Source organism: Eptesicus fuscus, chromosome 10, assembly GCF_027574615.1.
Source record: "Eptesicus fuscus isolate TK198812 chromosome 10, DD_ASM_mEF_20220401, whole genome shotgun sequence".
Lineage (NCBI taxonomy): Eukaryota > Metazoa > Chordata > Mammalia > Chiroptera > Vespertilionidae > Eptesicus > Eptesicus fuscus.
In genome coordinates this window covers 89,897,457-89,922,679 of record NC_072482.1, presented here as the reverse complement: position 1 = coordinate 89,922,679, position 25,223 = coordinate 89,897,457, and the positions used below count along the sequence as shown (strand labels likewise).

The 25,223-nt window shown below is 48.1% G+C and overlaps 1 protein-coding gene and 1 pseudogene across 1 annotated transcript in view; both read left to right on the top strand.

The window, feature by feature from the left end:
- The window catches only part of SYNE1 (spectrin repeat containing nuclear envelope protein 1), a 375,752-nt gene extending 372,569 nt beyond the window's left edge, over nt 1–3,183 (top strand). The window contains exon 145 of the mRNA XM_054722584.1: nt 2,225–3,183. Within this exon, the coding sequence (XP_054578559.1) occupies nt 2,225–2,465 (241 nt within the window). The 3' untranslated portion in view covers nt 2,466–3,183. The remainder of the gene's footprint in view (nt 1–2,224) is intronic.
- Nucleotides 3,184–10,332: 7,149 nt separating this feature from the next.
- LOC129150647 (phospholipid phosphatase 2-like) lies at nt 10,333–16,935 on the top strand (annotated as a pseudogene).
- The last annotated feature ends 8,288 nt before the right edge of the window (nt 16,936–25,223 follow it).

Genomic DNA, 25,223 nt, shown 5'->3' with positions numbered 1-25,223 from the left:
TTTGAGGACACAAATATTTTTCCCTCTTTTTTTAATACATGTAAAATACCTGTAAAATAATATAACCCAGATGAACCTTCATCAGTGTCAGGGAACAAATGTTGCTGTGAGTATGGTAGGCAGGGACATTGGAACTCTGAGTGCCTGCTGGATCTCTTCCTTTAATCCTGGGATCTGGGGCAAGTCATTTACCTTTTCTAGAGAGTCCAAATTCTGGAAGTTAAAATCCTAGGGTTGAAATCTTAATTCTGCCACTTGCAAGCTGTCAGTCACTGGTTACTTCCCCTCTCTGAGCCTCCTTTTCATCATCTATAGAATGAAGATAACAAGCACATTGAGGACTATTCTGGGGATTACATGAGAGAACCCAAGATAAATGCTTAAAACATTGCCTAGTAATTAGAAAAATAAATGTTAACTATCCTTATCAACATCTACAAAATTAGGAGATAGGTTATATACTGTATAAGGCCTTCTCTCAACATGAATATTTTATAATTAGAAAACTCAAGAATTTCCTATTTTACCCTTCCATTAATAGACATGTGCCATTGTTCTTTTATCCTCTACTGTATTTCACAAAATATACAAATTTCCTATTTAGCTCATTAGGAATAATTCATTAGTCTTAACATAAGGACAGTTAATCAGTTTGACCACTAGATGGTGATTGAACTCTTATGGCCTCTCAGTTGGCCCACTATTTACACTGACTAATTAGTAGAAGGCATCCAATGTATAAAACATGGAACTTTCAAGTTGGAAGGCCATCTAGTCTAACTTGAAGGGTTTGAGTAAGAGGTTGGCATTTAGGGGTAAAGTGAGTCGTTCAAGGTTACACAACCATTAGTTGTAGTCTTCAGAAAAGAAACAAAGCCCCAATTTTGGCCAATGACGTGTTTCTTTCAGTACATATGCTAAAAACACAGTGGGCCACATGCTCCTAGGGGCTTCCAGAGACCTGGTCTGTTTGCCTCTCCTATTTCTTTGATGGTTTTAATAAAAGAGTTTTGAGTAGTCCAGCTGGAAACTTAGTGTTTTCTTAGGAAAACATACAGAGTAACCAATACAGTTTTCACACCTTCGTATTTCTCCAGTGGCCTCATATTCCTTGTCCTTATCCTTAGTGATATTACTGTCACTAGGAAATTTTTACTAGGTGGGGGAATGTGTTTTGTCAGTACACCTAGCCTTTTTGCTCCTACAATGTTGTGTGTTTGTGTGTATGCAAAATGTCTCTTTTTAATAACATTTCTCTCTTCATTTCCACGAGTAACCAAACAAAACATTAAAGGATGCTCACACAGAAAAAAATGGTGCCCCCTCACTCCCACCCAGAACCTACTTCCATATTCAATATTTTTCAGGCAGTCTTTCTCATGAAATGTGAAATTCATGCTTAATTTCTAATGCACAGTTTAGTAGATAGGAAGATATAAATGTAGACAGGAAAACATAGAACTTTGAGTAGAAGGAGCCTACAAAATGACAATCTGTCCTCAGAAAAATGGTGTCTGTTTCCCAAAGTCACAGCTAATAAAAAATAGCATCAACCTAGATTCTAAGTCATTCAACACCAGTGTTCTGTACACCGACTCTATTGCCATACTGGTTCACACAGCGTCAGAACCCACTGATGCCAGGGACAGATGCTGAGTCAGTGCTGAGTCAGTGCAAGATGAAACCAGGGTACTCTAAGATTAGTTGAGCTTTATGGGTCTGTGCAAAAAGATTGGGCTGTTCTCCTCACTGCATGGAGTTTGGCACATCTAGGAGGACTAGATGGGATACTTCAAATGATTCTAACAGCAACTAATTTTGGCTACCAGTGCTCCTGGTAGTCTTAACCCAAAAATATACTGCATCAAACATCCACATCTTAATTATTCTGCATTGACTTAATTTATGCTGGTAGAATGTGTATAGAGCAATTGTCTTTGTTGATGGGAAATGTTTTACCAAATTAAGGGGTGGAATTTGAGCCCAATTAGTTACCTTTAGTTGACTGACTAAATGTTAACTTTTCATCAGTACAATTTCCAAGAATCTCTTCAGTGGGTGATGGGGAGGATGACCTGGGCACACTGCAGAAGGCGGGCAGCTAATGGCCAAGTTGGGTTGTGTTTGGCATGGTCCTGTAGCTTCCAAGAAGGTGAGGGAGCTAAAAGCAGCATCCATCCAACATTTGAGATATTTGAGTTTTTTCTGTTGATTCCTCTCTCAGGTCCATAAAAGGTGGCTCCGATTCCTCCCTTTCTGAGCCTCAGCCAGCTCGGTCGGGCCGAGGTTTCCTGTACAGAGTGCTCAGAGCGGCCCTTCCCCTTCAGCTGCTCCTGCTGCTCCTGATCGGGCTCGCCTGCCTGGTACCAATGTCCGAGGAAGACTACAGCTGTGCCCTCTCCAACAATTTTGCCCGATCATTCCATCCCATGCTCAGATACACGAATGGCCCTCCTCCCCTCTGAAGCAAGCAGATGCCATCTGCAGCGGTGCTGGTCGTGTAAGGAGGGTTTGGCCCAAAGCCAACCCAAACTAGCAGAAGGAGCACCTGAATGCTGGCGAATGCCTTCGGAGTGGTGGCATTAGCCATGTGTCCAAATCATGGCTTCGGAGGTGGATGATAAACAATGACAGAAGGAGAGCAAATAGAAAAAGGTGTGGAAGAAATATTGTTTGAAACTCTGAGCCTCAGTACTAAAGAGATGAAGTACCTCCAATGTTCCCTGGTCGCGTGTGTCCTGGGCCTTTGGCCCATTCTATGCACACCCAGGACTTCAGCACACCATCTGGGCGACTTTCCCACGGTGTGCCCCACCCATTCATTGAATGACGCCACCTGCGCGCCACATTGGTATCGAACAATCTACCAACCAACCAGTGCTGAACCTTGGAACAGACAATTTTGAAGAGCTTATATGGCAGCTTTCTTTTTGCCTTGTTTTTCTTTGGGGCATGATATTCTAACCTTTGCTTTAGAAGCACAAGCTGTAAATCTAAAAGGCACTTTTTTTAAAAAGTATAAAGAAAAACTGGATGTAATAAATAAAATCATGGAAGGATTTATGTGAAAAAAAAAGTTGAATGTTATAGTAAAAAAAAGAGATATTTATGTATGTACAGTTTGCTAAAGCCAAGTTTTGTTTGTATTGATTTCTTTGCATTTATTATAGATACTATAAAATATTTTGTCTGTGCTTTTTTTTTTCCTCCCCTAGAGAAATGACTCTAAATTTCCCTGTTGAGCAGAATGCAACCTGAGTTATCTTTTTGCAGAATGAATGAAACTGACACATAAGCGTGCATTAATGAATAAGGATGATTAGAGGTAGCACGTATTTAGACCTAGCGATCTCTAGGTGATTCCTCTCTCCATCCTCCTCCCACAGCCAATCGTATGTATCTCCTCAACTCCTGTTCCTCAGCACCTTTCTTTTCTGCCCCCTCTGCACAACCTACAGAGCCACCTATGGAGCCTCCATTCCATCCCAAGGGTACACAACAGCCTATGAACTTGCTTACATCTTTTATCTCTCAGTCAAGTCCACAGACAATAAGATTTGGTTCTGCCCCTCTGATCTTGCCAACTAGTGGCCCTCATGGAATTGTTTGGTGCTCATGGAATTTTAATCCACTATTTAATCCTGGGAGGAGGAAGACTTATATAAAACCTAGGTGTCAGGCTTCTCTTGAAAGTGGAAAACTCTTGGTGACCTGGGTACCCATTCCTAAAGGGCGGTCATTGCTGGAGGGAAGTGGCTGCTGCTCCCTGACCTGCAGGAAGAGACGGTTTTTACGTGTCCACTTACATCCTATCAACCTCTCTCACTGCGTGCACCAGCCTGATTCCTGTAGGTATTGGATTTACAAGTCCTGCTCTAAATCGAGAATGTAAAGCAAACGGAGGTTCTCACAGTTACCTGGGCCTGCCTTGCACACCTTCCATGATGCTGCAGCCTGAGAGCCTTCCCACCTAGGGGTCCTGCGTCTCTCCAAGCCCCGGGCCCTGGGCGGACCTTCTAATTCACTCCCTGGGGTACGGCCTCAGAGGTTACATTTCCAACAGATGCCTGGGGTGATTTTAGCGCTCTTACCTGTGGAAAAGCACCACTCCATACCTTCCTGCTCCATCTTTTTGTTCTCACCACCCCTCCTGCTCCCGCACAAGACAACTCACAAGCTGCCTCCGCCTTGAAGACCTTCCTGATCACGGTTGGACTGGACTGAAGACCTCTCTCCACAGAACTTCCCCGTCACCCGAGCTGAGTTCTGCTTTCTACTGTCAGGTTGCTCCTTTCTTGTCTCCCGGAACCTCCCCCAGGAAACAGACTGGAGCTGTGCTCTTTCTGAAGAAGACAGACCTGTGCGTGGAATGTTTTCTGTCTCCTGCTTCTGGGAGGGCTGCGAGCGGTGGTGGAGATTGGACTTGAAAGGTGTCGTGTGCCCTCCGCTGAGAGGGTCACTCTTCAGGCCTTGTTCTCCCTCACTTCCCTGTCTTCTCTGCTCCTAAACCCAGGATGTGTGGTCTGGCCTCTCGAGCAGTCCAGCCCTGCAAGAGCCACATTTTGCCACTGTGAGGGGACCCGCTCCACAATGAGACGTTAGTCATGGGAAAGACCAGCACAGAGAGACTTCCGAGCCCTCTCTTCTCCGCATTGCTGAACCGACTGACTCGACATCCCCCATCCCCAAAGAAGCAACTGTTACATGCGGCTGGAAAAAAAAAATCTTAGCATATAGTCCCATGGGTGCCTTTCTAAAAACCCCTGTGAACACTCCATGGGATGTGTGATGCACATTTTTATTACAATTTTCAAAGATTTAAATAACAGTATTGGAATACAAAAGTAGGAATCGCTGGTGAGTGGAAGCCTTGGAGCTATGAGATGATGGCTTTCCCCCGAGGATAATAGGACCCGTCTAGCAAGGACCAAGACAGCCAGCCACAGAAGAGACAAGGATTTCTGCCCAGAGCCCTCATATTCTCGAATGCCCACTGCGGGAGAGGACACGGGGTCATGCAGGAAGCACCCTCACCTGCACCAGCAGCTGCCTTGGAGAGGGAGAAGGAGAGAGAGAGAGATGAGGTGAGGGCTGTGAAAGAATATTAAGAGGCTAAAAGGACACTGATGGCTGCTAAAGAGGCTGTCAGATTTCTGGGTGAGGATTGTCAGGAGCCCTGCTGTGGGCGGCAGATAGGGAGCGATGTCCTAAGAGAGTGGAGGGTGAGGAAGGGCATGGCAAGGAGACCGTCCACTGACCGGGAAGGGTGGGATTCATAACACGTTGGTGATGAGATTCCCACAAGCAAACAGGAAATGTTAGAAAAGCTGAGGAACCAGAGAGACCTCTAAAGCTAAGAGGGGGAAATAAAGGGTCAGAAACGAAAAGTCGTTGCTTAATAAGAAATCCAGAGAAGAGTGAAAGATGTGTGTGGGGAGGGGGCGGGGGGAGGGAGCTATGCCGGGGAGCAGGAATAGCTCCTGGAAAATGGGATGGCAGCAGCTTCCCTTATTTTTGTAATATGTGAGAAAACACGCCTTTGAAAGGCTTGGATGGCCCGGTCAGATGGCTCAGTGGTTGAGTGTCAACCTATGACCCAGGAGGTCATAGTTCGATTCCCAGTCAGGGCACATGCCTGGGTTGTGGGCTTAGTCCCCAGTGTGGGGAATGCAGGGGGCAGCCAATCAATGATTCTCTCTCATCATTGATGTTTCTCTCTCTCTCTCTCCCTCTCCCTTCCTCTCTGAAATCAATAAAAATATATAAACATATATTTAAAAGAAAAAAACAACAGAAAAGCTTGGATGGGAAATTTAGAAGCTGAGGGCTGAGAGTTCCTATAAAAAGGTGACTTGGGACAGACTGATTTACAGCCTATGTCCTGGAGCCAATTATTGAGAAATTAAAGCTACAAAATTTTATTAACAAGTCACGTAAGAGACTATAAAGCAAAACAAAGAAAACCAGTGGAGAGAGCTGACTTATGAAGCTGCTCAGCAGCATCACAGGTACTCACAGGACGCCCACTCGGGGGCAGAAACTGCCCCCACTCCTCAGGAGCCCGGTCCGGCCAGGACTCATCGCTTGCTGCCTAATTACAGTAAAAACCCGTCCTCCCTGGGCCTGGGACACACGGAAGTATCCGTATCTTCCTTCACCATTTATGTCCTGAAACTTGAGATGAAGGCCAATGAGGGGGCTAGAAAGGAACCAAATAGAAACCATTTCTAATTCAGGGGAGAAAAGGGCGATGAAGTCTGTTAGATCTGCCCCAACTTCCTGTCAGCAAAGTTCCTCTTCTTTTAAGGTCTCTGTCACCTGGTTTATGCTACAGTGGATGGTAGTCTGCAGACACGGACAGGTGGATGGTTGACCAGCATCGAGGCGTTGATCGGGTGATGAGGGGAGGGATGTACCAGGAGGGGCCACTTCAGGTTTAATTGAATAATACATTGTGGTCATTGTGGCTGATTCTGACCTACAGTAGCCCAGAGACAGTGAAACACAAGCAATGACTTTTTTTCTTTAGTTTCTGGCTTCGCGTTAACTTCTCCCTCGGGTTTTAACACATCCACGAGAAATCCATTTGGGGGTACCACAGAGAGACCTGAATTTGAGGGAGACCCCTCATTCAGATGAGGAAGAGGAGAGACTGGTCGGTTGGGGGCACCTCCCTCAGCCCTCTGTGGGGAGAGGCCCGGTCCTTCGCTGGACAGAGGCGGAGCCGGATGAATTCATGCGGCGGCGGCAGCATCCTGGAGGCTAAGGAAGCTGGACCACACCGGGCGATGAGGAACTCTTTGTCTGGAGAGCCGAGGTAGCCTTGGGTCTGATCTTTCTAAAATATGAAGGTCATAGTAAAATGAATCAGCCTTGTGATGCTTTTTTTTTTTTTAAGCCATTACCTAATGCAGGAACAGGAATGTAACTGAATTTGAAACCCCCAGTTGTATCAGGAGAAGAAAGTCCTCTGTAAAGTGTGCACAGATGACTGCGTTCGATGCCATGGGTGGTGGAGAAGAAACCCCGGTCTCTGGGTGGACTAGACATCTTGGGCCTCCCAGGGGTGCCCTCCCATCCCAGCTACATCCTGCCAGACACATTCCTGAGGCAACTGCTGGGCTCAGAGGGTGACGCTGCCAACATCCAGGACAGCTCCAGGCAGCCACCCCCCATCACTCAAACCACGCAGTGCAGCTCACCCTTGCCCCCACACCCTCCTGTGGGATTTGCAGATGGAGGGTGACTGTAGGGACTCCCCCTGTGGGATTTGGAGATGGAGGGTGACTATAGGGACCCCCACGCCCCTCCCTGTGGGATTTGCAGATGGAGGGTGACTGTAGGGACCCCCGTGGGATTTGCAGATGGAGGGTGACTGTAGGGACCCCCACACTCCCCCTGTGGGATTTGGAGATGGAGGGTGACTATAGGGACCCCCACGCCCCTCCCTGTGGGATTTGCAGATGGAGGGTGACTGTAGGGACCCCCACATTCCCCCTGTGGGATTCACAGATGGAGGGTGACTGTAGGGACCCCCGTGGGATTTGCAGATGGAGGGTGACTGTAGGGACCCCCACACTCCTCCTGTGGGATTTGCAGATGGAGGGTGACTGTAGGGACCCCCACACTCCCCCTGTGGGATTTGCAGATGGAGGGTGACTGTAGGGACCCCCGTGGGATTCACAGATGGAGGGTGACTGTAGGGACTCCCACACCCTCCTGTGGGATTCACAGATGGAGGGTGACTGTAGGGACCCCCACACTCCCCCCTGTGGGATTCACAGATGGAGGGTGACTGTAGGGACACCCACACCTCCCCCCTGTGGGATCTGCAGATGGAGGGTGACTGTAGGGACCCCCACACCTCCCCCCTGTGGGATCTGCAGATGGAGGGTGACTGTAGGGACCCCCACACTCCCCCTGTGGGATTCACAGATGGAGGGTGACTGTAGGGACCCCCACACACCCCCGTGGGATTTGCAGATGGAGGGTGACTGTAGGGATGTGTTCTGCTCTGGGCGGTCCATCCAGGCCGGCGGCGTTCTGAGTGTGGCCCAGGTCAGTGGCATCAGCGTCCCCCAGCAGCAATGCACCAATTGTGGCTCCAGCAGTGGCCTCCAGGCTACCACCTGCCCAGATTCCCCATCCTGGGACCTTTCCCTCTCCCCAGCAGGCCACAATGGCAGGTGGTGTGAGCCATTCTCCCATCACTCCCCCCACCACACACTGACTTGTAATGTCAGCTCCATCAAGTAACAGTTTTCCATGTAAACCTGGATTTTTATTCTGGACACTATCCTGTGCGGTTGATCTAGCTTTCCATTGCTGTCTATCGAGTATAGATTAAAATAATGCATATATGTATATTTTAGAAAGATAATACACATAAAATATAAGACTGTATAACTATTAATACACTAGTATAGTATATTAGTTACTTTGTTATAAGTTTTAATACTTCACAGGACAAAAACCATTTCTTCCTCTTCTTTTCTATTTTAAAGGCTAATTGTTTTTTTAAAAAATCAATCATTTGATTTGCAAAAGATTCTCTTGTTTTCTAAAGAAAAATGAACAGTTCCCTATCTCCCGCTCAATCGCCTCCCAATGCGATGTTACCTTTCTGTGCCTTTTGATTTTCCTATTCCAACAGCAAACACGTATGTTTTTTGTTAAATTGGATCTATTTTTATGACTCTGTGACGGGCAGTTTTCACTTAACAGTATTCCAGGGGCGTATCAATACGTTCATTCCCATCATTGCTGCATTGGAAAGGCCGGTCTCTTTCAACCCTTGTTTTCTCCCAGGTTTTTCCTATTCTCGCTGCAGGAAGCGCCCCAGCGTGGACGTGCGTGCCAGTCTCTGTGCAGTGCTGCCTGTGTGCCCCTCAGATGCACAGTGTTAGGTGGAATTACTGAATCCAAAGGGTGTGTACATTCTCAATGTTATCTGGTAAATTCTGCCAGGTTACTTTCTGAGAAGTTGCCATGGTTTACAATCCCACCCACAGACCCTGAGAGAACCCTTTTCCTCAGACCCATCCTAAATCTAGAGCACTGGCTTCCAAATTAGGGGAACCATCCCCAAATTATGAACGTCCAAATCCTGCACATTAGAATCCCACAGGGGACTTTTTAAAAAGTAGAACTCCAGGCCTCACCCCAAATCAAGTAAATTCTGGTCTTCGGGGAGCAGCCTTCGTCGGAAGTTCTCTGGGTGATTCCCATGTGAACACAAGTTCCAAGAGGCCGGACTAGATGTTATCAGTTTTCTAAAATATTGCCCAATTGAGGGCAACAGTAGCTCTTTGTTCTTAAAGTTTGCATTTTTGTGACCAGTTTATATTTAAATTGTATGTTGCTGCGTTTGATTTACCTCTGTGGGAAGTCTGTTTTATTCTCTACTGTTTATAGTATTTTTTTTTTACTCTTTTATACTATTTCCAAGAAACTCTTTGTATATTAGAAAAATTAACTCTGTATGTCACCCACCTTTAACTTTATACAGTTCCTTTAGTTACACAGAAAGTTTTAATTTTTATGCCATCAAATCTGACAGGTTCCCTTTCCTTTGTAGATTCTGGATAGTCTACATTAAGAAGGCTCTTCACTACAAGATTATGCAAATGTTTGCTTGTATTTTCTTCTAGTAGGTCTATAATCAATCTGGAACCACTTCATAGTTGATGTAAATTAAGGAATCTCTTTGTTATTTTCTAAATAAATAGACAACTATCTCATGCCAGTTAGAAAGGTAACTTCTTTTATTACTAGTTCTTAGCAACTTAGATGTCAGTCAGCAGGGGCCTTATTGAGTAAAAGATAATGCACACACAATATTTACTATAGCACAACAATTTTTGTAATGAGATCAATCTATATTTATTTATTGGGGAAGATCTCTACCATATAGTCTTACTTTTTTAAAAATATATAGAATATTTTCTATAATATACTCCCATTTTTGTTGGAAAATGTTAATTACATAAGTCAAGGAAAAAATTGAGAGAGGAAATTCAAGGCACAACAATGTGAATAGAGTAATGAGGGGGGAGAAACCGTTTTAAATATTTACATTGTGACAGGGAGAATGATTTATTTTTAAGGTCCAAATTATTGGAATCCTATCTAATAAAAGAATAATATGCAAATTAACCATCACTCCAAGACAAAAATGGCGGCCCCCATAAATAATCCTTCCTTCCTTCCTTCCTTCCGTCCTTCCTTCCTTCCTTCCTTCCTTCCTTCCTTGCTTCCTTCCTTCCTTCCTTCCTCCCCTCAAGTGTTTATGGATTTGGTTGGGGCTGGGGCTCCTCTGTCTTTGGAGTGGCAATGGCGCCCTCTCTCGTGAGTAATAGGCACAGAGGGCTCTGTGAACCGGCTGGCCCCTAGAGTTGGCAGTGTTTTTGTCCTACTGGAGGCATCTGCCAGGTGAGTGGCCCTCAGTTTCCTCAGCTGCGGTGCTGCCCTCAGGAAGGGGAGGGTGCTGCCCCTCTGCTCACCTTCTTTCTCAGGGCCGGGCCCTTCCCTTTGGCAAAGAGAGCGCACAGGGCTTTGAGAGCGCAGTGGAAGTGGGAAGTGCAGGACGAGGGTGGGGGCATAGTTTGGCAGGTGATACACCTTGTTTGTTCAGGGGTTTGGATCTTTTTTATTGGCTAGATGAGGTCCTCACACCATTGCCCTGGGGCCTTCAAGCCATTTCTTCTCTGGTGGCTTTTTTGGTACCCAGAGATACCCTAGAGGCCCTGGAAGCTGCTGGGAGCTGGAGTCTCCAATATCCCAGAGGGCGGAGACCTGGAGATGAGGAGGACACATCTGTCAGCCCACTCTCCTGGACACGAGACACAGGAAATTGGAAAGGGCCAGGCTCCCTCTCTCCCCTTGCCACAAGAACAACTTCTTGTTTTATTAATAAAACAACCCTATATAATAAAGAGGTAATATGCAAATTGACCCTCATGTCACAAGATGGCTGCCCCATGTCGTCACAAGATGGCCACCCCCACGTCATTACAAGATGGCCACCCCCACATCGTCACAAGATGGCTGGCAGGGGAGGGAGGGCAATTGGGGGTGACCAGGCCTGCAGGGGAGGGCAGTTGGGGGTGACTGGGCCTGCAGTGGAGGGCAGTTGGGGGGATCAGGCCTGTAGGGGAGAGCAGCTGGGGGTGACCAGGCCTGCAGGGGAGGGCAGTTGGGGGGATCGGGCCAGCAGGGGAGCAGTTAGGTGTCAATCATGCTGACAGGGGAGCAGTTAGGTGTCAGTCAGGTTGGCAGGGGAGCGGTTAGGGGGCTATCAGGCTGGCAGGCAGAGTGCTTAGGGGCAATCAGGCAGCCAGGCAGGCAAGTGGTTAGGAGCCAGAAGTCCTGGATTGTGAGAGGGTACAGGCTGGGCTGAGGGACACTTCCCCACCCCCATGCATGAATTTTGTGCACCAGGCGTCTAGTCCTATCTAATAAAGAGGGAATATGCTAATTGACTGTCACGCCCTCAAAGATGGCGGCACCCACAGCCACAGATGGTGGCACCCCATTCCCTCAGCCCCGCCAGAGCGGCAGGCACGTGGCACAGCTAGACCCACCCCCAGGCAGGTCTGGCCACGCCTCGCACCTGCCTCTGGAGTCCCTCAGTCCCCTCAGCCCCCCAGCTGCCCAGGGCCAGCCTGAGATGCAGGCAAGCCTTGGATGGTGGCTGCCCAGCCACCAAGGGCCAGCCCAAGGGACGACTGAACAAGCAGGCTGCGTGGGGCGACCAGGCCGGTGGGGGTGCAGTTGAGGGCAACCAGGCCGGCAGGGGGGTAATGAGGGGCTATTAGGCTGGCAGGGGGGGGCAGTGAGGGGTGACCAGGCTGGTCGGGGGGGCAGTTAGGGGGGACCAGGCCAGTGGGGGTGGGCAGTTAGTGACCAGGCCAGCAGGGAGGGGGCAGTTGGGGGTGACCTGGCCAGCAGCAAGGGGCAGTTAGGAGTGACCAGGCCAGCGGCGGGGGGGGCAGTTAGGGGTGATCAGGCCAGCACACAGAGGCAGTGAAGGGTGATCAGGTCAGCATGGGGGAGAGTTAGGGGCAACCAAGCAGGCAGGCAGGTGAGCAATTAGGAGCCAGTGGTCTAGGGTTGTGAGAGGGATGTCCGACTGCTGGCAGTCCCAGATTAGAGAGGATGCAGGCTGGGCTGAGGGGACACCCCCCCCCCGCCCCGTGCATGAATTTCATGCACCAGGCCTCTAGTATTATTAATAAACTAGCATTCCTGTTGCAGGAAAAATCCTGCAATAGGGTTTCCTGCTGCACTCTACCCCGCCCCACCTGCTCTCCTCCCTTGTCCCCCACCCCGCCTTCTCCGCCAGCCCGCCCGCTCTCCTTCCTTCTCCCCCAGCCCCGCCTCTGCTCCTCCCTTCTCCCCCGCCCCGCCTTCTCCGCCAGCCTGCCTGCTTTTCTCCCTTTTCTGCCAGCCCGCCCGCTCTCCTTCCTTCTCCCCTGGCCCTGCCTCCGCTCCTCCCTTCTCCCCCTGCCCCGCCTTCTCTGCCAGCCCGCCCACTCTCCTTCCTTCTCCCCCGGCCCTGCCTCTGCTCCTCCCTTCTCCTCTCCCCGGCTTGCTTGCTTCTCCACAGCTTTGCTCCCTTCTGCAGCTCTTGGCTTCTTTCTACGCTGTCTTTATATGCAAATTAGCCGCCATCTTTGTTGGGGTAATTTGCATACTTGTCCTGATTGGTTGGTGGGCGTGGCTTGGCTGGTGGGCGTGGCTTGGGTGTAGTGAAGGTGCGGTCAATTTGCATATTTGTCTATTATTAGGTAGGAAGATAAAAGGGTATCTGTTTTTTCTTTCTGCCTCTATGCAATCATGGAAAATAAATTTAAAATCTCCACACTGCTTTAGGCTCTCTGATGGAGGCTTTCCATTGTTTGGTTAAATCCAGGCCGGAGCTTGCAGCTTTTCCCATCCGAAGAAGCTAGGAGCTTCCTGGATTTCCATCCTTTGGAGCTCCAGGACTTCTCGCTTCCTCAACCCAGGTTCTGGAGGTCCCAGGCAGAAGCAGTTGGTACCACCATTGGCAAGTAGTTAAAGCAAGCTTCTCTTCCAAACCTCCTGTCTTTTCATAAACATGCTAATGCTTTACCCTTACACATATATTTTTTAGCATTTGAGAATGGATTGGATTGTAAGCATTGTAAAAGGGTGATTTAAAATATTTAATAATAACCCAGCCAGTGTGGCTCAGTTGGTTGAATATCATCCCATGCACCAGGAAGTCCCTGGTTTGATTCCTGGTCAGGGCATTTGCAGGGGTTGTGGGCTCCATCCCCAGAAGGGGGCATGCAGGAGGCAGCTGATCTCATCAATGTTTCTATCTCTCTCTCCCTCTCCTTTCCTCTCTCTTAAGTCAATAAAAACATATGTTAAAAATATGTAATAATAAAGTCAAATATATACATATACATATATATATATAAATAAAGAGGTAATATGCAAATTATCTGGGATGCCATAACATCACGACTGCTCAGGAGGAGGCTGCACACTCAGGTGGGCGGGCGGGGACTGCATGCAAGGTAAGGCAAGCCACGGATGCCGTGGCAGCTTTGAGCTTGCCCAGAGAGCGGAGACAGAGGGCCTGCCAGCCTCCGTGCGCCAGCAATTCCACCTCTGCACGTGAGCTGCAGAGGAAACACCTTTTCTGACCGTTCTTTGGCTAAGCTCTCTATACGCCACTTGCAGTGTTCTTGGTAACTTGGGTAATAAAAATCCAAGAAGGTGATCTAGGGTTTTTCCACTTCACTCCTGGAGGAAAATATGAAGGTCTGCTGCTGGAGAGGCTAAGAAATGTCATATCCTGCCCTAGCCAGTTTGGTTCAGTGGATAGAGCCTTGGCCTGCGGACCTAGGGTCCAGGTTCGATTCTGATCAAGGGCATGTACCTAGGTTGTAGGCTCCTCCCTGGCCGGGGCCCAGGTCAGGGCTCATGCAGGAGGCAACCAATCAAAGTGTCCCTCTCACATTGATGTTTCTCTCTGTCTTTCCCTCTCTCTTCCATGCTCTCTAAAAATCAATGGAAAAATATCCTCTGGTGAGGATAAAAAGAAGAGAAAGAAATATCATATCCTATGAAAGAGACATCTTGAAAATGCCTAAAGAAAGTTTTCATTTTTTCGTGATGAAGGGACTGGAGTCCATGTTGATGAAAACACCTTGGTGGCTGTGGTGGCCGGCAGTGGCAGCAGCAGTGGGGTGATGGGGGTGGCGCCTTCCCCTGATCAGCCGGGTCGCCTCCCACAGAGGGAGGCCAGACTTCGGCTTAGGCCCGCTCCCTGCAGGCTTAAGCTATCAGTAGGACATTCCCTGAGGTCTCCCGGACTGTGAGAGGGGGAAGGCTGGGCTAAGGGACGCCCCCCCCCCCCCAGTGCACAAAGTTCGTGCACTGGGACTCTAGTTTAATAATAAAAATATTTAATAATAAAGCCAAATATTTAATAATAAAAATATTTAATAATAACGTCAAGGTTACATGAATGGATAGTTTGCTCTAGTTTGCAATCCATTCTTAGTAAAGCATCGAGCAGCTCCGGAGTGGCACCTTCACTCCTTCCGTTTATTTAGAAGGAAGGACTGTGGTTGAGCCCAGAAACCCATCTGCCTCTGGTGTGCTGGAGGGACTGGGGCGATGCAAAGCAGCTCCCAAAGGCGGTGACAGGACCCCTCCTGTCCTTTCCTCACCCTCCCCTCGCCCTCCCCTGCTCCCCTCCTGCCTGTGGTCTGGGCCCTGGGTATTGACACATGCTCTTTCTGGTGGCAAATGTGGAAACATTCAGCTTAAACTCTGCTGCGCCCCGGGGCAAACTCAATCATTCAATCAGCCCATAAAAATGTTTACCAGCTCACCAACCTTTCAATGGCCTTTCCCACACTTATTGATTTCTCAATAAAGGAGCATCTGATGACAGCTGCAGTGCTGGAGAAAGTTCGCGCGGGGCCCTGAGCCTGGAGAGTCACCCGGAGTGCGTCTGTCCCACGGCCGCTGGGTCACTGGCCCTGGGCAGAGCCGCCTGAGTCGGCCACTGTGGGGGCTCTTTCCCTGCAGTAACTGGCCCGGCCACTGAGCTTTCCCACCCAGTTTCAAAATCACTTTCCCACTGCTTCCTTTCCCCGTTCCAGTTTTTTTTCTCCCCACTTTCATCTTATTAGGATGAAAGCCACTATTTCGTCCCTTCTCCACAGACACCCAGGGCTTGGCCATCTGCCGTGGTCTTGCTCCTGAGCCCAGAGAGAGGCGCTGGCCTTGTGACCAGGAGGGGAGGGAGCCCGGCCCAGGTGCCATCACCTCTGAAACAGGCCTCCTGCTGTGAGGGCACCGCTGCCTCCTCCTTCAAGGTCTCAGGTCATCGCTAGAAATAGAGCTCCTGCCAAGGCCAAGGTCCAGCGGAAAATCTCTCCTGGGCTCACCCACCGGTCCTGGCAGGACCGGGCAGGAAATGTGACACCACAGCTCTGGCGCCAGTGCCCGGGATGCTAGCAGGAGAGCCTGCCTGCCCGAGGGCCACCCCCCGGGAAGAGAGGAACAATGTCTGCAGAACCTCCGAGCATGCAGCATCCCAGTGTTCCTTTGAAGAGTCCCATTTTGCCTTCCAAGTTCATCTGACCTCCTTTTTCTACTCATCCAGTGTGAAAGCTTGTTTACATACAAAAGGAGCACTTTCTGTGGCCTTGAGTGAGATTTCCCCTCTGCTCTGTGACTAAGCGACCTCCAGGGAGCTCAGGCCCCGGGTCAGAAGTGCTCTTTTACTGTCAGAGGGATCGCATGTCTGTGTTCAGAGATTTCTGATTCCCAGAACCTTACCTAAGGGTGTTAATCCCCAGTTTCCGCATTTGTAAAGAAAGGATAATGATTTATCTACCCTCAGCGACCCGAGGCCAGGCTGGGACCCGATGGGCCCACAGATGCCACCCAGGGCAGGTGGCGAGGCCCAAGAGTGGAGCTTCTGTGACTCGCTGTCCTGACGCTCTCTTTTTTCTTTTTAAACACATTTTTATTGCTTTCAGAGAAAGAGGAAGGGAGAGGGAGGGAGAGACAGAAACATCCATGATGAGAGAGAATCATCCATCAGCTGCCTCCTGCACGCCCCCTACTGGGGATAGAGCCCGCAACCCGGGCATGTGCCCTGACCGGGAATTGAACCGTGACCGCCGGGTTCATAAGTCGATGCTCAACCACTGAGCCACGGCGGCCAGGCTATCCTGCCGCTCTTGAATGCCCCGTACAAGCAAGGGTTCCACTGTCAAAGTAACTCCATCACCATCACCCTTGTCTGGGCTGGAGAGGCCTACCTGGTGCACACGGACCGCCCCTATTCCCGCTCCGACTCTGCCCACTAGGCGGCTCATGTCTCCCCGTGCTGGGGACAGTCTGTTCGGGCTGTGGTGAGCAGGCCCTGGGAGACCTGGCCAAGGACCTGCTCAGCTGTCTGAGGCCCAGCGTCCCGGCACTGTGTCACCCTGACTGGAGCCCCGCCAGCTGCTCAGTCCATGTGCAGGTGGGAAGGTGTGCAGCGGAAGCTTTTTTATCTTTCTCCTCCTCCTTTGGGGTGTCCTGATGAGGTCCTTGGGCTTCTATGTGTAGGCAGTTCTGCTGGAAGTGGGCACAACTGCTGAGCCCCCCACCCCTTACCTCACCCCCCTGCAGTTCTTTCCAGTGGCCTTTGCCCTCTTCCTGGGCTACATTCACTGTCTGGCCACCAACACCACTGGCATGACGTCCTCCCGGGCTTCCTGCAGAGGGCGCTGGCGGCCCGCCTCACTGTGTGTCGCTCTTCTCCAATTTCTTCAAAGCCGGCCCCCACAGCACTGCCTGGAGGAGGAGGAGCTGGAAGGAAGCCCAGCCCATCAGGACACTGACCCTGGGCAGGCAGGCTACAACCACCAGGGGTACCCAGTCTCCAAATGCTGAGGCTGGGAGCCGCCAGGCAGGGCTTGTCTGTGCGTCCAGCCGGGACTCAGGTTGAGTCAGCATGTCCGTGGTGCAGGGCCTTCACCTGGTGGTGATGAGGCCTCTGGACAGGCTTCATGCACCCAGCTTGGTTTCCGGAAGGGTTTCTATTAATCTCACCCCTGTGTACTGGACCCAGGGTCTGGGGGTGCCCAGGATCCTCCATTGAGAATAGAGCTCCCTCAGTACCCCTTCTTTTTGGGGGCTAGGGAAGGGACCAAGAGATTCCAATAAATGCTGTTTTTGAAAAATGTAGTGTATATTTGGATTTTTTAGTATTTGCTTAAAATAAATATATCTCTACCTTCATATAAAGGTAGAACCTGGCATAGTGAAGCACCAATAAATGGTACTTTAATATATATATATATATATATATATATATATATATATATATATATATATATAATTGATTCAGAGAGGGAGGGAGAGGGAGAGACAGGAAAATCAATGATGAGAATCATTAATCGGCTGCCTCCTGCACGCCCCCTACTGGGGATCAAGCCCGGAACCCGTGTATGTGCCTTTGACTGGAATCGAACCCTGGAAACCTCCAGTCCACAGGCCGACGCTCTATCCACTCAGCCAAACTGGCTAGGGCTAACTGGTATTCTTGAGCGTATGCTTGCACATGCGTGGTAACTCAGAGCTGAAAGGAAAATCAAAGATCATTCCATCTGCTGAGAGAGCCCTTCAACATTTTGGCTCAGAGGTGGCCCAGCCCATACCCAGGTGCCTCCTGTGGCAGAAAATTCACTGCACCTGTACCTTCAAAGCAGGCGGCCCAGATAATCTGTAGGCGGTTCCGGTAGAAAGTGCGTTTCTATCTTGAACGATCACCTCTCTTCTTGCCTTAGCTTTCGTCTTTGTGGTGGTCACAAATATTCCAATTTTAAGCCACCATTATAGTGAACTTAAAACTAGCTTTCTAATGCACACAGTCCAAATAATAAAAGTAATGAAAATTTGCCGCCTCAGAATTTGCTGTATTCTTAGAGCAGCAAGTCTAAATAGAGCAACCCTGAATTTAAATGTCCCCAAAGGCTTAAGATACATCACATTGGAGAATGTGACCAGGAGCCACTGTGAGAGTTCACTCTACCCCCAGTCAGGCCTTCCGACTTTGACACACCCCAAGGGTAGGTTTCAAAGTCCCACCGATCGCCCTCGCTGGTTTGGCTCAGTGGATAGAGCATTGGTCTGTGGACTGAACGGTCCCAGGTTCGAGTCCCGTCAAGGGCACATGCCTGGTTGCGGGCTCGATCCCCAGTAGGGGGCATGCTGGAGGCAGCCGATCAGTGATTCTTTCTCATCATTGATGTTTCTATCTCTCTATCTCCCTTCCTCTCTGAAATCAATAAAAAAAAGTAAAAAAACAAATAAGATAAAATAACGAAATAAAAGGCCCACAGATTGCTGCACATTCTCAAAGCTCGCTGAACACTGGAGATAACACATGGCACATGCAGCCTGTTCCTTGGCATTGTGAGAAGAAGAAGGAAAAGACAACAGGGTGTGTGGAGAGGGGGACTTGTACCTATGACTGGCCAGGTGAGGAAATGGGTAAGTCCTCGCTCCCAAAAGCAATTATAAACCTCCACAAATTTGATGAAAACACCACTTCAGCACTCTGCAAAGTGACCAGAGGCATCCAACACTACGAGTGGTGTTCATGCCTAAACAACTGCTGAGCTTCGGGTAATTGCAGTGCTAACCTGTGGCCTTCTGCTTGGGCTGCTTCCATGCCCCACCCCCGCCCCAGTTTGGTCAGGAGCAGAGCAGGGCCCGTCAGGAGGACTGGCAGCTTTGTTGCTGTGGTCACGGTCTCGGGCAGCTCACTTGACTGGGCGGGTGAGCAGGAGGCTCAGGCCGCACCACCCTGTGGCTGTGGCTGTGGCTGTGGCTGTGGCTGTGGCTGTGGTTATGGCTGTGGCTGTGGCAGCACATTCCTGGCTGAGGCTGTGTAACATGCCCAGCAGAGACCAGAAAGTTCCCAGGCAAAAAGCTGATACAGACTTGACCACAGCCTGACAACCCAGCATGCTCTCCACATGCAAACCCAGCAGCTGAGGAGAGACCTGACCGGCCCCAGGTGCGGGGCAATCTCCGTCCAGTGATTAGGTAACCACAGAGCTATGTGGACACAGGGCAATTCCTAGGAAGTCAGGCTTAGAAACGAAAACAAGAAACTAATGCAAAAACCCAGCGGAAACACCAGAGGCCAAACACTGTAGGAGAGACAATTTCACATGTTTAACCCAAGTGAGCTACTAAACAAACAACAGAGTGCAGTGCCAGCAGCAACCACCTGAGGAGGGAGCAGAATCCAGAGTTGCTACAAATAGTGTCTAAAATGTTCAGTTTTCAGTAAAAATGATAAGATATGCAAAGAAACACGAAAGTGTGACCCATACTCATAAGTGGAAGAGGGCAAAAGAAACTGCGCATGTGCCTCCCCAGACATTGCCTGTAGCCAACAAAGACTTCAAGCAGCTAATATCAATGTATTAAGATATCTAAAGGAAATCATGTTTACAGAATCCAAGTGTGATGACAATGAATCAACAAATAGGAATTCTTGATAAGAGATAGAAATTATAGGGAAAAAGAACTAAATTTTCATGTTGAAGCTGAAATAGACAATAACTGAAATGAAAAATTCACTATCAGAATTCAACCTCAAATTCAAGGTGGCAGATGATCAAAACAAAAACGGTCCCCTTGAAGACAGAGAATAGAAATCACCTATTTTGAGAAACAGAGAGGAAAAAATAAATAAAAGAAAAATGAACAGAGCCTCAGAAACTTGTGGGACAACATCAAAGGTATCGACACATATTTAATGAGAGTCACCAGTAACTCAAATCCACAGGAAGAAATGAAAAGTGCTGAAAATATAAACACAGAGATTAATATTTTCCAAATCTATAAATATATTTTTCTCATTTCTTATGTAACTTCTTTAAATGATATAAAGTTGTATCAACCAGTAAATATAACATTTCATTGTTGAGTTTATAATATATATACATGTAATATACACGGCACTAATAATACAAAGGAGGGAGAAAGAATGGAGCTATTTTGGAGCAAATACTTTTATTTTATCAGTTAATATTAGGCTGAAATAGACTGTGGTCATTCAAGGTGCATACTGTAAGATCAAACACTAAGAAAATAATTTCAAGTGAGAAAAAATCAACAGAAAAATTAAAATATACCCTAAAAATATTTAACAAAAATGGAGGGGCCAAGAAGGAGGAAAAGAGGAACAAAAAGGAGATGTACAAAACAATGACAAAATGGAAAATGGAAATCCACACCTATCAATTATCCCATTAAACGTCAGTGCTCACAGGGTGATAACAGTTACAACAGAGATAGCCACTCTGTACTGAGAGCTTACTATGTGTGGTCCCATAGTAGGCATTTTAGATATTTCTCTTTTATAATCCTCATAATAGCCCTATGCCGTGGTATTGTTCTTATTTCCATTTTAGACAGGAGGAAACCGAAGAAAATCAGGATTGAAGAACTTGACCACAGATGATAGAACAAGAAAACAAAAGAGTTACTTGGAAATCAAAATGACTCAAACAATGTGAAGAACCTAACTTCGTCCAAATAAAGACATGAGTGCAGACAGGCCTTTGGAGAGGGCTTGGGAAGGGGAGAGTCAGTTCAGTGTCCACCACAGTCCTTCGATGCTCTTAGTGAATTAATCCATGTCATCGCCACAACAGCCCTTCGTGGCAGGTGGTGACATTCTCTCCATAGGTGAAGAGATTGAGGCAGGGGGAAATTACCTTGCCCAGGGTCACACAATAAATGGCAGAGTGAGGATCCACCCTAAGAATTCTGCAGCAGAGCCTGTGTGTGCATTATGTTGCCTCTCAATGAGTCACACTGTTTTTCCTCCAAATCCATCAGGCAAATCACAGAGAGAATGGGTAAAAGGGAATGTGCAGGCAGCCGTCCAAAGGCAAGGAGTCATGAAATGGACACCTGGGGGGTGCACCAGTCATTCCTGCTTTACCTTTGTGATGGGTGGAGAGGTTTTGGATTGAATTATGTAAGTTTCGGGTCATTCATTCATCCATTCACTCGTTCATTCATAAAAAATTACTCTCAAGCTTCCTTCTTCATTCTCACTGGAAAGGGGTCAAGGTAAGGCATTAGAAAACAACCCCAGTTTTAGTGAGCACATCCACCCTATGAATTAGGTGTTACTATCACCATTTTGTTGACAAGGAAGTGGAAAATCTATCATAATAATAAAAGTATAATATGCAAATCGACCAAACGACCCAACAACAGAATGACTGTCCAGATGCTGTTGGGTCGTCAGATGACCTTCCAGATGACCACGCTATGACACGCACTGGTGCCAGGCCATCCAAGGCAGGTGAGATGCGATTGTTCAGGAGGCCCCGCCATTGCCCCATGATCGCCTGCAGAGATGAGGCTCAGGCCAATCTCTGCAGGGCGATCGATGGGGGGGGGGGGGGGGCTCCATGATCAATCACCCCACAGAGGGAGGCCCAGGCCACTGGCCAGTGATGCTGTGGCAGGTATGCAGGGCCGTCCAGTGATTGTCCCACAGAGGGGGACCAAGGCCAGCAAGCAATCACACCCCATGCCTATCACCCGCGGAGGGAGGCGACTGGTGGCGGGGGAGGGGGGACAGCACCGCACAGATGGCAAGCAGTGGCAGTGGCAGAGGCAGGGCCAGCTGCTGGCAGCCAGGGGAAGGAAAGCCCCCATAGGCCATGATTGCCAGCCAGGCCTAGCGACCCTACCCAAGGGGTCCCAGATTGTGAGAGGGCGCAAGCTGGGTTGAGGGACACCTCCCTTCCCCATGCACAAATTTCGTGCACCGGGCCTCTAGTCTATCATAAAACCTATTGGTGATCTCAAGGCCAGGTGTGCCTGACTCCAGTGTCCACACACTTCCTCCCGTGCCTGGAAGAAGAAGGGGTCGCAGATGTGGGCAGGGAGCCTGGCATCTGACTGATGGTCAGGATCCATGTGCTCTGTAGACACATTTCATCATCATGGTCTCAGTCGGTCAGTGGTGAAGCACTGGCAAGAAGAAGAGCTTACAAAAAAACAAAAAAAAAAAACCCAAAAACCTGTTGTCTTTTGTCTAATTTTTTATTTGAACATCAAATAGGTTGAGAAAATTGTTTACAGGTGCTTGAGCATCCCATGGATTCTTTTCTTTTTAAAAGTGCAAAAGAGGTTTACAAGTGTGTTTCATTAAACAAAGCAAAGCTGCAAACAAAACAGAATCACATCAATAATAGAATACATCGGCATAAGGGCGTATTAATCCATCCAACACAATTTGGCATTTGAGCCTTTCCCCATAAGACAAGAGCTCTACACTGAAGAGTATGTAGTGCACAGAAAAGCATTGTTTGCAAGTCATGAGAGAACATAAACTGGCATAATGTCATGTATGAATTCAAGTCTCTGTAACCAATGACCTCTCTGTGAATGCAAAGGGGTCCGTGTCTCAGGCACCTGCTCATGGGGCTTCATGCTATCTCCAGGGTACACAGCTCTGTGGAAACACACTCAACATGGGTTTGGAACATGGCAGCATTTACGCATATTAAAAGTTCAGGCACATTTGGATGCAAAAAAAAAAAAAAAGAATAGAAATTTTTCTTGAATATCTAAAAGACAGTGCAAAAATTGAAGTGCCATAATAGAGGCAGCAGTTACTTAGAAAACAATTGCAAATGACTTAGAAAGAGGCCACTCTCGCTTTAATCCAAAGGGAAAAGAAATGCAGTCAGAAACAGAGTAGTCAGACTAATGAGAGGATGGGTGTTTGGAGCCACAGTCAAATTCATTTGCTGCAGCCGAGGGTGAGTACGTTTTGGAGGAGCTCACCTACGGGAGTGGGCAGTGTGATCTGGTCATCCTCCCAAGGCTTGCCTCTAACCTAGTGCATGACTCTGTCTGCCTTTAATAACCAGTTTCCCAAAGCAGATTTGCCTTGAATGTAGACATGACGATGATCCGAGTGATCATCCCCGGGGTGCGTGGTCCATCTCAGAGTTGGCATGAGATTTGAAATAGGACAAGATTTGGAATGGGTTCCATATAGGGGTACTCTAAACCAATAGCCTACGTCAATGGCCATTTCAAGGTATCAGATGTAACAGGTGAGAACACATGGACGTGACTGAAAGTAAATTCTCAGTTTCTCAGTAAGTCCCTTATTTGTTCAGCCCCCGGAAAGACATGGGATATTGGCATGGTTAAACATACAGCGTTAACAGGGAAATCTACACACAGACTGCACTTCCTTAGGGATTTTGCAACCCACATGGAATCTTCTCTTTGGATGAGCTAGCCTCTCTGATTGTGCGTGACGGCATTACCGAATCGGGACAGCAAGCCTAGAGCTCGGCAGTGGCCAAAAGAAACACAATCTGCTGCCCGTCCCTTGGGCTGTACTGTGGGTGTCGCATGCTCTTCCCTGGAGCGTGAGCTGTCCTTTTAGCAATGGCTGTCAGATAGAGCTAGTTATTTGTGGTTTCCAGGGCAGAAGTCTGAACCCTGGTGCATATCCCAGACAGCAGTATCGATCTGACTCACCGTACTTTCCAGATTCTTATTACTGTCTTTCCCATTCTCCAAATTCCTGAACCCAGTTGCCCACAGTACCCCCTGCCCAGGCCAATCATGTCTTTTAAACTCTAAACTGCCCCGTGGTGAGGGGAAAACACAGCATGTTCCCTGCACCCAACAGCAACAGTAGCTGCAAAGGCTCAGCTGCCCATTAGTGGCACTTCAAATGAGAATAAAAAGAGATTTCTAAAATTATTTGAGACTCCTGGGCCAACATTCCAGCCATCTGGTATTCTCTGCCCATGTCAAATGTAGTAGTACCTTAACATGATTACAAACGACATCTGATGAATAATGTAAAACCCTCCACTGTAGTATTGTTTGGATTTAGCTGGTATTATATCATCTACAGTCCTAATTTTTTTGTTTGTTTTTATTTTTTTAAAAGAAAATCTAAGTATAAACATTAAAAAGAACCCACTGACCCATTAGCTACAGTCCAAAAATATTACTACTAATAGTTTGGTAAAGCAAAATTAGCTGCCCTGAATAAATTTTCCTTTTCAGGCATAATCTCTGCTACATAAGATTGTCTATCATTCAATATCCAACAATAGGCATCTGGATTAGTGCTGTTTTGTCTACTGTGGATACAGAAGTTGATATGAAATGTGATCTTCATTTAAATGAATAATCACCAGGCCTTAGGCATCAATGACTACTTACAAAAAAAAACAAAAAAAAACTGAATATGTTTGTTGGTTTTGCATGTTAACCCAGTCAAATCAAATCCAGAACAGAAGTACTACATTCAGTTGTCTGATAAACAAGCATTGCAATTTCAAAAATATATATATTATACTATATAAGGTGCTTATTAAACAAAACAACAACAAAGGAATTATGTACTAAACATATTCTGAATGATGACACATAAAACTGCCCCCAAATTTAGATGCGCATGTATGGAAACATCTTTTTTCTTTTTTTTTTTCCTGACCCTCCCTGGTTCCCAGTCCTTTGGCGGCCACTGGCTGGGCAATTAGAAACGAGGGAAATCCACTCTGTGGAACAGGCATTCCCGGAGGAGCCCTGGGAGCTTGGCTGGGTCATTGGCCCACACATCACCTCCCGCTGGGGGTGGGGTTCAAATGACAGACAGGGAGGTCACCGGCAGAAACCAAACTTGCTTTTTAGCTGAGAAGAGGAAACCCGTAAGTGCTCTCTACAAGCAAGAGTCCTGGGGAAGGCTGCCCTTGGCTGGTGTGAGACTTCCTTTTCTTCATCTCCAGGTCAGTGGATTCCTGGGGCTCAAGTCTAGTCTCCCTCTCCTGGCTTGTGGAGTTTAAGGACATGAGCTCTAGGGGCAGTTCCCCCCTCCCCAGGCCAAGCCCTTCTGTTTGGATGATCTCTTAGTAAGCAAGGGCAAGTATAGTCTGAGCAAGCCCAGGCGCCTGAAGAGGGGGTGCTCCTCTCCTCGCCCCCCCACCACACACACATACCCACGGCGGCTTCAGAGTGTGCTGGGCTAACTGTAGGCACGCCGCTGCCCACTGCTGCTGCTTCCAATCAGGGCCATGCGGTTAAGTACAGAAAAGGAGGCCAGCCCCCCGAGTCCCAGGGCAGCCACAGCGCAGTGTGGCAAGGCCACTCGGAGCCTCCCA